The sequence below is a fragment of the Anabrus simplex genome, chromosome 5, assembly GCF_040414725.1.
Source record: "Anabrus simplex isolate iqAnaSimp1 chromosome 5, ASM4041472v1, whole genome shotgun sequence".
Classification (NCBI taxonomy): domain Eukaryota; kingdom Metazoa; phylum Arthropoda; class Insecta; order Orthoptera; family Tettigoniidae; genus Anabrus; species Anabrus simplex.
Genome location: NC_090269.1, coordinates 369,606,869 through 369,621,513, shown reverse-complemented (window position 1 = coordinate 369,621,513; position 14,645 = coordinate 369,606,869). Strand labels below are relative to the sequence as shown.

The window sequence follows — 14,645 nt, the reverse complement described above, 5'->3', positions numbered from 1 at the left end:
ATAAAACATTAAGCATTCAATTATACATTTCATTATAATACCGTAGCGAAGCATGGGTATCTTGATAGTCTATATATATAAAATAACATGTCCTGACTGAATGGCCGACTGATTCATCATCACTGAGCCAAAACTACTGGCTATAAAGAAAAGAAATTTTGGGGATACATTTATATTAGGGTTTAAGTGCTCAGTAAGGGAGGATTTTTGGATATTCCGGCGCTAAGGGGGTGAAAAGGGGAGCGAATTTTAAAAATGAGGATATCTATATCTTAAAAACTTAAAAGTTTACAGATGTAAAAATTGGTATTCGGAATCTCCTTTAAAAATAAAGAAACACGAATTTTTTGCTTTTAGAAAATCCCATTAAGGGAGCTGAAAAATGGGGGAAAAGGGGTTGAACACCTTTTATGAGGAGACTTATATCTCAAAAGCTGAAGATGTTACAGACATGAAAATTGGTATTTGGAATCTCCTTTGAAAATAAAGAAACACATATTCTTTTGTTTTCAGAAAAACCCTTAACGGGGGATGGGGGGGGGAGGAAATTGAATTTTTTTGTATAAATATACCGTATATAGCTACCAAAAAATCTAAACATGTTACAAACATGAAAACTGGTATTTGGAATCTTCTTTAAAAATAAACACGCATTTTCGGGGAGGGAGTCAACTTTGTAGGGGGGGATGAAAACGGAGATGAATTCCTTTTACGAGGATACATATATCTAAAAAACTGAAGATGTTACAGTCATGATAATCCGTATTTGGAAGCTCTTTTAAAGAAACGCGTACTGTTTATTTTTGAAAAATTCACTTAAGTGGTGAGTGTGAAAGGAAGTGAAAAAAATTGAGTTATTTTTCTGGAGAAACTTATATCTCAAAACTGAAGGTTACAGATGTAGAAATTGGTATTTGGAATCTCCTTGAAAAATAAAGAAACACAAATTTTTTTGGGTGGGGTGAAACCAACTTAACGGGTGGGAGTGGAGTGAAAAAGGGGTTGAATTCTTTTTATGAGGATACTTATATCTCAAAAACTGAAGATGTTAGAGGCATGAATATTTGTATTTGGAATCTTCTTTCAAAGTAAAGAAACACGTGTTCTTTTGTCTTCAGAAAATCCACTTAAGGGAGATGAATGAATTGAAAAATTAGTTGAATTCTTTGTATGAGGATACTTATATCTCAAAAGCTGAAGATGTTACAGACGTGAAAATTGGTATTTGGAATCTCCTTTTAAAATAAAGAAACATGCATTTGCTTTTTTGGGGGAGGAAAATCGACGTAAGGGGTATGGGGTTGAAAATAAGTAAATAAGGAGTTGAAATATGTTTATGAGGATACTTTATCTTAAAAACTGAAGCTTTTACAGATGTGAAAGTTGGTATTTTGAATTTCCTTTCTAAATAAGGAAACATGTATTTTTTGTTTTTTGAAAGGCCCCTTAAGGCGGAAGAGTGGTGGAAAGAAGTGAAGACGACGAAGACGAATTATTTTTATGAGTATACATTTATCTCAAAAACTGAAGGTGTTACAGACGTACAGACATGAAAACTGGTATTTGGAATATCCTTTAAAAATAATGAAACAAGTATTTTTTTGTTTCTGGAAAATCCAGTTAAGGGGCTGAAAGGAATTGGAAAAGCAGGTGAATTTTTAAAATGAGTACTGGTATATCTACATTATATGTCAAGAAATTACACAAGAAACTTAGTATTTGGAAAGTCCTTTCAAAATACAGGAACATGTACCTTTTTGTTTTTGGAGAAGGCATTTAACAGGGGTGAAAAGAAGTGAAAAATAGTTGAATTATTTTTTTTGAGGATATTTATATCTTAAAAACTGAAGATGTTACAGCTGTGAAAATTGGTATTTGGAATCTTCTTTAAAAATAAACATGCAATTTTGTTTCAGGAAAATAAACTTAAATGGGGGTGGGGGTGGGGGAAAGACTGATCAAGGGGCTGAATTCTTTTTATGGGGATACTTATGTATATCTCAAAAACTGAACATGTTACAGATGTGGGAATAGGTATTTGGAATCTCCTTAAAAAAATAAAGAAACAATTTTTTCAACTTGAGAGAAGACTGTTCCTCACATGTACAGTTCTATGTCGCATGGTCGTCTTAGCCACAGAAGGTAATACCACAAACATGTGAAAAGAGGTTTGTACCTTTAAAGGTGGTAAGGAATGGTAAAGACCCATCTTATTATAACACATATACTAAGAAAGAGGTGCAGATTGGAAAGAAATAGAGTTAGAAATGGCTGTGGAAGTAAGGAGAAATTGAAGGAACTTACTAGGAAATTGAATCTAGCAAAGAAGGCAGCTAATGATAACAAATGGCAAGCATAATTGGCAGTCATACAAATTTTAGTGAAAAATGAAAGGGTATATATAGGTACTTTAAGAAAGAAAAAGGTTCCAAGAAGGACATTCCAGGAATAATTAATGAACAAGGGGAGTGTGTATGTGAGGATCTTCAAAAGGCAGAAGTATTCAGTCAGCAGCATGTAAAGATTGTTGGTTACAAGGATAATATCAAGATAGAGGAGGAGACAATGCTAAAGAAGTATTGGAATTTACATATGATAACAATAACATTTACAATAAGATACAAAAGTTGATAACTAGAAAAGTGGATGGAATTGATAAGATTTCTGGGGATATACTAAAGACAATGGGTTGGGATATAGTACCATATCTGAAGTACTTATTTGATTATTGTTTGGTTGAAGGAGCTATACCAAATGAATGGAGGGTTGCTGTAGTAGTCCCTGTGTATAAAGGAAAGGGTGATAGGCATAAAGCTGAAAATTACAGACCAGTAAGTTTGACATGCATTGAATGTAAGCTTTGGGAAGGCATTCTTTCTGATTATATTAGACATGTTTGTGAATTTATTAACTGGTTCGTAGAAGGCAGTTCAGTTTTAGGAAAGGTTATCCCACTGAAGCTCAACTTGTAGGATTCCAGCAATATATAGCTGATATCTTGGATTCAGGAAGTCAAATGGACTGTATCACAATTGACCTGTCTAAAGCATTTGGTAGGGTGGATCATGGGAGACAACTGGCAAAAATGGGTGCAATTGGACTAAACAAAAGAGTGACTGAATGGGTTGCTATATTTCTAGAAAATAGATCTCAGAGAATTAGAGTAGGTGAAGCTTTATCTGACCTTGTAATAATTAAGAGGGGAAATCCTCAAGGCAGTATTATTGGACCTTTATGTTTTCTTATATATATATAAATAATATGAGTAAAGGAGTAGAATCAGAGGTAAGGCTTTTCGCAGACAATGTTATTCTGTATAGAGTAATAAATAAGTTACAAGATTGTGAGCAACTGCAACATGACCTCGATAATGTTGTGAGATGGACAGCAGGCAATGGTATGATGATAAACGGGATTAAAAGTCTTCTTTTTTACTATTTGCTTTACGTCGCACCGACACAGATATGTCTTATGGCGATGGTGGGATAGGAAAGGCCTAGGAATTGGAAGGAAGCAGGCGTGGCCTTAATTAATGTACAGCCCCGGCATTTGCCTGGTGTGAAAATGGGAAACCACGGAAAACCATCTTCAGGGCTGCCGACATTGGGGCTCGAACCCACTATCTCCCGATTACTGGATACTGGCCGCACTGATTAAAAGTCAGGTTGTGAGTTTCAAAGATAGGAAAAGTCCTCTCAGTTTTAATTACTGTGTTGATGGGGTGAAAGTTCCTTTTGGGGATCATTGTAAGTATCTAAGTGTTAATATAAGGAAAGATCTTCATTGGGGTAATCACATAAATGGAATTGTAAATAAAGGGTACAGATCTCTGCACAGGGTTATGAGAGTGTTTAGGGGTTGTAGTAAGGAGGTTAAGGAGAGGGCATATAAGTCTCTGGTATGACCCCAACTAGAGTATGGTTCCAGTGTATGGGACCCTCACCAGGATTACTTTATTCAAGAACTGGAAATAATGCAAAGAAAAGCAGCTCGATTTGTTCTTCGTTACAAAAATGTTGCAAAGTTTGGGCTGGGAAGAACTGCGAGGAAGAAGACGAGCTGCTCGACTAAGTAGTATTTAAATACAAAGTAAGTTACAAGTGTTATTTTTAATATCCACCTATTCAAAACAAAGATTAACACCATAACTGTCAAAGAAATAAATGAGCATACACTTAACGTTATTTTCTTCAACTAACCTATCCATAACTGATTTACATCTTTACAGACTAAAGGGTAAGTGTTTATACATTCTCCATTTTTTGCTTTTGAACCCACATTCTCTTCAAAAATACCTTTCCTAAGCATTCACTCTCCTCTTGTTACAGACTTCACACCAAAAAGCTCTAATCAACATCAATATACATTCGACTTTCGCTCCTTCAAGCAAGATAAATACGACTATAGACATCTGAATACCTTTCCTTGCTCCCCCAACTACTTAAAGAAGACTGTTATCTTATTGTAACACATTCGACTTTCACTCCTTCAAGCCAGTTGAATAAGGCTATAGACAGCTGAACAGCTACTTAAGACTGTTGTCTTATCTTAACCCTTTGGCTTTCAAGGTAACGATCTATCGGTATCCACGGGTCCTGCGAAAACTGTCAGGGTAACGATCCGTCGTTACCCGCCTTTATTGTAATTATTTCATTATTTACGCGCCAAATAGCATTTTTTTTGCACGGAATAAGAAGAGTACAGTTTTATCTCACGTTATACTCCGCGGGAACTGCCGGCTAACCGTATTTATCGTTATTCTTGAGGTCTGATACATGTGCTCACTGGAGTTCCGTGTCTTGTTTACATCGTGGTTGGCGGCAAACTTGCGTTCATTTCTCTCTGTTTTCATTCGTGATCATATAGTGAAATTAGGCTGTATCGTAGGCAATATATTTAGTTTACTTGTTAGTTCATTATTGAAATAGTTTTCTTAGGTAATTAGATGCATAGTGATAGTGAAGTGTAAGATATAGTTCATTTAGGTTAGGCCTAGTTATTTATCGCACGCGACATGGCGAAGAGTGTTCATTTAGCTGACGATGATATCACTGAATACCTTGAGAATTATTCAAGTGATGGTGATGTTTCTCTGTCTGAATCGGAAAGTGTAGACGATAATGATAATAATCCAGCACCTCCAGACAGTGATGTTAGTGTGGATATCGATATCAGATTTAAGAAATGTGTCTTTTATGCAAAAATGGCTGACATTTTTCAGTGTTACATCACTTTAAACATTTTAATCTCTCCTTGGATGTAATGGACATAGAATCGTGATATTTACCATGATAGTAAACAATAATATAGCCTTCCTACTGACATGAATAACAAACTCGGATTGTGAACACTATTTCCTAGAATTACTTCCAAACTTTCAAAATCTGAAATTTATAACTTTGCTTCTATATTTATTATTTTTTAACATTATACGCTTTTGGTTTAGGGAAATGACTTACATGCAGTGATACTAAGTGATGTATATTCTATAAGTTTGCCAACTTTCATGTTGATATCTTCATTGGTGTGCCTTCAATGCAATTTTAAAAGAAGTGTATGCATAGTGTGCTAAATATGGCTGTCAGTTTTCACACATCCATCAGCTGAGAGCTTGAAAGCGAAAGGGTTAATAGACGAAATTAACATCTTTAACAGTCTATCAGCTTTACTTTTTCTTATCCTCCAATAGGAGTATTGAAGGAAACACATTTCTATTTCATTATAAAGTTTGAGCTGTTTATTGCTCTACCCTTAACAGGTTTTGGGCGCATTGACTCAGCGCTCCGGAAAGTGTATCTTGTGAACTTGTGACATGCAGCTTGATACGATTTTAACCAAGGACATTCAAATAATTTTATGTTAGACAAACACCTACATTGATATCCTCTTTTAAAATTTGTAAGAACAATCAGGGTCCTGATTATTCACCTTACAGGTTTGAGTTTGAGGCTGATGATGCCCTTAACATGGGCGAAACATGTCCCTTGTAACTTTTTATGATAAGATTTAATTCTTAATTTACTAGATCTCTTTGTATTGAATAGGTGGATATTAAAAATAACACTTGTAACATACTTTGTATTTACGTACATTTCAATACGGACCTAACAAGAGAATTATAACGTGTAACTGGTATGTTCAGAGCTGTCAGTGCAGAGATGGCGTGGAATGACATTAGTAGACGAATAAGTTTGAGTGGTGTCTTTAAAAGTAGGAAAGATCACAATATGAAGATAAAGTTGGAATTCAAGAGGACAAATTGGGGCAAATATTCATTTATAAGAAGGGGAGTTAGGGATTGGAATAACTTACCAAGGGAGATGTTCAATAAATTTCCAATTTCTTTGAAATCATTTAAGAAAAGGCTAGGAAAACAACAGATAGGGAATCTGTCACCTGGGCGACTGCCCTAAATGCAGATCAGTATTGATTGGTTGGTTGATTGATTGATTGAAATCCTTATCTCCCCTTATCCGAATAATCCAAATATCATTAACTCCTAAGGTATCCAAATCCATCCTCTTTCCTGACTCAGCCAGCCAGTTTTACTTTCTTTCTTCCTTCCATAACATTAACATTCATAGGTCCCCATCGAATTACATTTTGTTTGCCAAATTGTTTCCTAGGAGTACTTTGCCTGTCAAATGGAACTGGAATTAAGTTACTCAAATAGGTTGAAGGCTTGCTTGAAATATTACTAATAATAATAATAATAATAATAATAATAATAATAATAATAATAGAGAATAATAATGTTATTTGTTTTACGTCCCAGCAACTACTTTTACGGTTTTCGGAGACGCCGAGGTGCCGGAATTTAGTCCCGCAGGAGTTCTTTTACTTGCCAGTAAATCTACCGACTCAAGGTTGACGTATTTGAGCACCTTCAAATACCACCGGACTGAGTCAGGGTCGAACCTGCCAAGCTGGGGTCAGAACGCCAGCGCCTCAACCGTCTAAGCCAGTCATCCCAGCGCTTAAAATATTCAGAGGTCAGTAAATTCTATGAATCAGAATGCTACCCTACATAAACGTAGTCCCAGCGAGAATCTTTGCACTAACGAGTTAGGGACCACTGGTTGATTGCACAGTCCTAGCCGCCCAAGCACAAGAAAAGTCATGAGTCAGAATATGTAAAAGATTCCCAGTCATATTCCATAGAAACTAGTATCCTGACTCTTAGGACCTCTTACTAGGCCCCTCACCCATGGTCCATGAGCTAGTATGTGATTACAATAACCCACTCTATGAACCATAAAATGTTTCTAAGGGAGGGAAAAAACTTCCTTGAATCATATCTGAGGATCAAGTGAAATTTTGGAATAAATCTTTTATCTTTGCTGTTGGTTTACTGATTTTTATCATCATCATCGTCCCACTCCAGTCACCCAGGTGTGGTTAACAAGCCTCCTCCACTACTTTCTGTCCTGCCACTTTTCCTGCTCCATTACTTCCGCCACATCCAATCCAGTTTCTCTAATGTCCTTCCAAATCTGATTCATCCACCCTCTTCTCGGTCTTCCAACTGGTCTCTTTCCCCTTCTCTTTCTAATTCCTTTCTTGCTACCTGTTCCTTTCCCATTCTTTTTTACATGTCCAAACCATCTCAGTCTTGCTTTCTATATGTTCTGTATAACATTTCTATATGTAGCTCTTCTCTGATTTTAATATTTTGAATTCTATCTCTTCTTGTCTTTTTAACCGATGTTCTTAAAAATTTCATTTCTACTGCTTGGATCTTACTATCTTGTCTCTTATTAGTTACCAGCATTTCTAGTCCATATGTTACAATTGGTATGAAATACTGTTTATATAATGTTAATTTCGTTCTCTTGGGTACTTCATCATCCTATAAGAGCTCTCCGACTTGATGATTAAATGTTGTACCTTTACTTAATCTGTTAATTTCAGGGTTGATTTTATTACTTCCATTAATAATGCTACCCAGATATGTAAACTGTTCTACATTCTCTATCTATGTTCACTTGGCTTCTCTTTTTCTCTTTTCCACAGTGCATGACTACAGTTTTCTTTTTACTAATTACCATTCCAAACTCCTTCAGATTTTCATTCCAAATGTCCAGTCTCCTTTGTACTTCCTTTTCTCCCTTTCCCCAAATCACCACATCATCTGTAAATACCAAGCATTCACTTCATCACTAATGATACTCTGTTTTACACGTTTTATGATTTCATCCATCAATATAATAAAAAATAATGGCAACAGCACACTTTCTTGCTTGAGACTTTTTTTTTTTTTTTTGTATAAATGTTTCAGAGTGAACACACTCCACGTGTATACTGCTTTTACTCTCATGATACAACATTTTTATCTTGTTAATTAATGAAATGTCATATGGCTTTTAGTGCCGGGATATCCCAGGAAGGGTTCGGCTCGCCAGGTGCAGGTCTTTCTATTTGACGCACGTAGGCGACCTGCGCATCGTGATGAGGATGAAATGATGATGAATACAACACATACACCCAGCCCCCAGGCCATTGGAATTAACCAATTAAGGTTAAAATCCCTGACCCGGGACCCTCTGAACCGAAGGCCAGTACACTGACCGTTCAGCCAACGAGTCGGACATCTTGTTAATTAATGATTTTGGTACATTCCTTTTCAGCAGGCATTCCCATACATGTTTTCTCTTAACTGCATCATACAGTAAGTTTTTTTCCAAATCCAAAAATACATCTAGGATTTCCTTGTTCCTTTCTAGATGTTTTTCCATTATCATTTGCACTGTAAATATCAAGTCTATTGTTGATCTATTTGGTCTACAGCCATATTGTTCTTCCTCTAACTGTGTTTCTATTATATCTCCCTCAGTCTTTTGTCTATAACTTTCTCCATTATTTTTAGCCCATGTAATAATAGGGTTAAACCTCTATAATTTTCACATTTCTTCATATTTCTTTTTTTTGAACAGTGGTGATTTTTATATAAAGGAAAAATATTTTCCAGATTGGAAATGGTCTGGATTTCTTTGGTTTGATATTGAAATTGAATATATAATCTGTTACAGACCACCATATATTGAAGTCGAGTAACAACCCCCTCTCTCAACTAGTATTTATCTTTACAAACAAGATCTGCTGTCCGGCTACATCTTTGCCATGTAACGTGGCTTTGGACATCTTCAAAGTTGAGGCCTACATCCGACATGTTTTCCATTATGTTATCCAACCATATCTCCTAGGTCTAGCTGAAGGGCTGTCTTTATTAATGAAGTATTGCTACTACGTATGACATGATCATACCTCCGGACTTAAGCCTCTCTTATTTTCTCTATGATTGCGACCACACCAACACATCATAGTATCTTCGTGTAATTTCTATGTGGTCCATTTAAGTCACTTGTAGTGTCCATCTCAGTGTTCTTATCTCCATAATCTTGAGGATCGGTCCTTGATGTTTAGTTAAAGGATGACATTCCACTCCACAGAGAACATTAATTACGTTGCTCCACTTGGACCAGGATGTGCTTACTCTCAGCCTGGCGTCTGAGGTGATCAGAGACCCAAGGTATTTAGAGTGGGTAGTCTTTTGTAAGTTCTGACTGTCAGTGATGATGGTGCCATTGGTTTGGGAGCCACAATCTAAATATTCAATCTTTTTGGAAATTTAATTACAGTCCATTCTCAGCAAACATGTTCCAGATTTGTGTCCGATACTGAAGTGCAAGACGACATTCCTGCAAAAGTACCACATCATCAACATATACAAACATTCAAGGATGCAGAGACTGCATGTCAGCCATTACAATATTTGTATAAAGAATGAATAATAGGGGCTACAGGGCTGGACCTTGACAAACACCAATGGTGATGTTAAAAGGCAGTGAGATTCTAGCTAGACATCTAATCACGATTGTAATGGTTCAGTAAAGAAGTCAGGCCCATTCTATAAAGCTCCGAAGTGCTCACCATATGAGACCATAAGGGACCCAATCAAAAGCCTTTTCCAGGTGCAAAAATGCAAAGAGCGCAGTTTTTTTTTTTCTTGTCTGTATCTTTCCATCGAGTGACAGAGAGGATACAAAAATCAAGTTTAGCTTTTTGAAAAACCCACCATCTTACAACAGAAAGTTATTAAATATTATATGAGATTGAGAAGACATTAATTTCCATCTCAAAAGTCAAAACAATGAATGAATATTGGCTACCTGTGTGGCAAAAATGAGATGATAATCACCAAAAGCAAAACTATAGGGCAAGAGTATTATCGGAATAAAAATGAAGAGCTTTAAGAACCAAGTATTCCAAGATCACATGTATTTTATTCCATTATTTAAAATAGCATACAGTATGTGCAGAATACTCACCCTTATTAAGAGCCTCCTTCACTAACTTGGTTGTTGACATGAGAGCATATAGTGTTTCCAGGGTTGTGGCCTGACTTTCCACAAGAGCATACAGGACTAGTAGAAGATGCACCAGTACATCAGATGCAGCAATATCATTAACACACTCCTGGTTACGGGTCACACTAGACACCACATTCAGAGCACCTTGCTGAACAGCCTTGCAGCTGTCCACACCAAGCAAGCCGAACAGTAACCGGAAATGGCCAATACACTGCATCTCTACACCTAGAAAAAGAGTGCCATTTCTAGAAGAATGTTTCACAAAAATATGTTATATCAATGAGAAATTAGGAGATATATAGACAGTTAGACACATAAAAAGGAATATTTAATAGGATAAACACAAGGAAAAAGTTGCTGTGGGAAGAGAGAGAAAGAGGAGACATGGACAAATGTGAAAATACAGAAGGGCAATACACTGCCATCTTCAAATACAGGATCTCTCATATAAACTAAGACTGTCCAAGTAGCGTTTTTACTCTTCGATTCATAAGGTGCAGTACTGGAGGTGCGTCCATAGTTCTTGACCTTGCAAGCAACATCCACAGGTTTGACCTCGCAAGCATTAGTCGCCAGTCTGAATGGTGAGACAGTTATCATTGTAAAACAGTATTTTCATATGTAAAAGTTATTTCAAGTTCGAGTCGGCTTGACGGGCTCGTGATGCATTTGTTGAGCAATTTCCTGGTGAAGTGCCCCCTCATGAGCACAGATTCTCATAACTTAAATAAATTTGAAACTACTGACTCGATGCTTAATATAAAACATGCGCACACACAAACAATTTTAACAAAGGAAAAGCTAGATGACATTGGTGTGAATCTTGAATGGTCACCGAATAAATCACTCAAAAAATTAGCACAAGGAGGGGTTTCTACTAAAGGACTCATGCTGCTCTGAAGCATTCATTATAAATAGGTAAAATAACGTGTCTAGATATGAAATTGCTCCATGCATTGCCCTGGTACTTTTTGAAAAGCTTCTTTTAGGATTTATATTACCTGTTAATGCATCAAGTGAATTTTTGTGGATTTTTTATTGTGACATTGATTGATATTTGACAAACATTTTGTACTTTTAGAATTATTGTTGTGTGTTTAATTTAAAGTTTGATTTATTTGTTAAGTTCTTAAAGATTTAGATTCTTTTTGGGTGGAAGTTTGTCCTTATTGTCTGCATATTGTCTGCACATTAGATGATCCTTTCAGACAAATAATAAAAATAACCTAAGTGATGGTTGTAAGTGCTTACGCGTCGCATAATAGATGTGATGTACACAATTTCAATTGTCGTTGGGACTGTAACCAATTAGCCTAGTAAATTAGAGAACAAATCCTCACACATTGGAGGAATTGAAAAAAACCATTGCGAATGAAATCAGAAACATTACAGTGGCAGATCTCACTCGCGTCAGCCAGAATGTGGTTACCAGATACAACGCCTATATAATCTAGGAAGGACGACACTTCCGGCATCTTTTATAAGGCAAGATTTCATATAAGATTGTATACACGCTTAAAGTTGGACGGCTGCGTGCGACATAAGTTCAGTTAAGGCAACTGCCATAGCGCACAGTACAAACACTGTGCGTTAGGTCTTAGTTTGAGAGACTCTGTAGACAGGATCTCTTCTCATCAATCCCAGAAATCAAATAGTTTCTAAGAGGAATTAAACCAGCTATTCTTGCAAATAACAATGAGAATATAACAAAATACACTGCATATTTAAGGAGGAGCTACAGGGATATTAACCACCAAGTCTTTGCTTCAAACAAACAGATGGAAGTAAAGTTACTAACAATAAAGGAAACTGACAGCTATTGGCAGGCTATTTTAAAGCACTGCTACACTGCCAAGAACCTCTGGAAAGACTACATGCCCAGAAACAAATCCACAGCAATCCACATTCCAAACTACCAAGCCTTGATGAGATCAAGCAGAGCTCAAAGATGCACCAGGTGAAGGTGGCATTATGACAGACATGTTGATCAAAGGAGAAATTGCTGCAGAAGGAATCCACTGCCTCATTGAAGACATATGGAAGATGAAAAGATCCTGAATGACTGGAAATGTGCACTCATACACCTCTTCCATAAGAAAGGTAATCAAACGGACCCGAACAACTATAGAGGGATCTCTCTACTTCCAATCACCTATAAAATACTCTCTAAAGCCCAGCTGAGCAGAACTGAAGATCAAGCAGATCACCTCATTGGAGAATACCAAGCTGGTTTCTGAAAAGACAGATTGTGCGTGGAACAGGTATTCAACCTTAAAAGCATTCTGACAACAAGAGCTATAAGGAGCGAGAAGACCACGGTCATCTTTATTGCCTTAAAAATAAAAAAAAAGCATGCGACTTGATTGATAGACAAACCTTATTTAGTGACTTAGAAGTTTGGAATTTATAAGAAAGTGAGATAAATAAAGTTAACACTGACGGACACCATCTCAAAAGTACAGTTCTTAAGAGAAACCCCTGATCTGTTTGAAATGACGACAGGGGTCAAACAAGGAGATGGATTATTCCCGATCCTCTTCAACATCAAACAGGAGAAAATAATGAAAACCTTGGAAGAAGCTCTTAAATTGGAATGAATAAGTGGAATATACCAGGGAAAGAAAGGACAGAACCTAAAAATCAAGTGTTTAGCTTTTGTCAATGACCTTGCTGCCTTAGCCCAAAACCAAGAAGATGCTCAAAAAATGCTGGAGAACCCATGAAATCGCCAAAAATTCAGGTCTTATAAAAAGACAATATATGAAATACAAGCATCAAAGTGAGAGGTATATGGCGGTAAAACATCGGAAGATTAAAAGGACAGAGAAGTTCAAATACCTGGGAGAATGGATCCAACCCAACAGACTGGATAAAGAGGCAAACAAGGCAAGAGACAGAAAATTAGATCTGGTCTACAAGCTAACACAGAACATGTATAAAAAACGGGCAAAATCCCACAAGGCGGTCATCTTTATTGACTTCATGCAACTTGATTGATAGACAAACCTTATTTAGTGACAGAGGAGTTTGGAATTTGTAAGAAAGTGACATAAATAAAAAAGATAACAATGACGGACACCATAGTGAAAGTAAAGTTCTTAGGAGAAACCCCTGATCTGTTTGAAATGACTGGGACTTGGAAGAAAAAGAGAAATGATGAGCTTTACAAGTACACTGAGAAGTTCACGGACACAACGTGGAAACGAAGGCTAAAATTCTATGGACACCTACTAAGAATGGATGACAAACGACTGACCAAAATCTTCCAGATACTTCATGGCACCAAAGCACACCTCCAAGTGGGGAGAAGAGGTCAAGAGGGAAGTTGGAATTACACTAGAGATGATCCAAAATAGAAGAAAGTTCAGAAGAAGTGTTGACAGTCTAAAATAATTTGAAGACAAATCATTAGAATGGAGACCCAAACGGATCATTTCGGAAGAAGAGAGAAAGACGAGGAGCAAAAGAATGAAGAGGTTCTGGGAAGAGAAGAGAAGAGAAGAGAAGAGAAGAGAAGAGAAGAGAAGAGAAGAGAAGAGAAGAGAAGAGAAGAGAAGAGAAGAGAAGAGAAGGCCAAGAAGCCTTAAGTTCTATGCAGTCTATAGTTGGCCAAATTTGGAAAAAAATATATATATATATCCCTGCATATTTTAGTAACATGATCAATAGCTTAAGTAAAAAAAAAAAAAAAAAAAAAGAACACATGAGGGGTGGTAAAAAAAAGCAATGAGGCTATGCAGAAAGCAACAAAAAACAAAAACAAATGGCTTTATGTTCAATAATAATGTAACATAGGTACGTACATATGTTGAAAATCTCAATGTACCAAAAGCATGTCTAATTTTAATCTCAATCTCAACCAATAATCCGCTTTAGGAGAAACAAGAGAGTTGCCTACTCTCTTCCCTTTCACTTCAAGTAATAATAATGTTATTGGCTTTATGTCCCACAAAGTACTTTTATGATTTTTGGAGACGCCAAGATGCCGGAACTTGGTCTTGCAGGAGTTCTTTTACGTACCAGTAAATCTACCAACATGAGACTGAGGTATTTGAGTACCTTCAAATACCATGGGGTTAAGCCAGGATCCAACCCACCCAATTGGGGTCAGAAGGCCAGAGCCTCAACTGTGAGCCATTCATTCAGTGTATTTAAGTCTATATACAGGGTGATTACAAATGATTCATCAGGTTTTGGATGATGTATTTCACAAAGTATTACTAACAAAATAGTGAATGATGTATGTATGTATGTATGTATGTATGTATGTATGTA

At 36.6% G+C, this 14,645-nt stretch overlaps 1 protein-coding gene across 1 annotated transcript in view; it reads right to left on the bottom strand.

Annotated features, from left to right (window-relative positions):
- Positions 1-14,645, bottom strand: part of Rme-8 (receptor mediated endocytosis 8) — a 397,451-nt gene that overhangs the window by 91,301 nt on the left and 291,505 nt on the right. Inside the window, exon 31 of the mRNA XM_067147687.2 lies at positions 10,329-10,595. Coding sequence (XP_067003788.2) covers positions 10,329-10,595 — 267 coding nt within the window. The remainder of the gene's footprint in view (positions 1-10,328; positions 10,596-14,645) is intronic.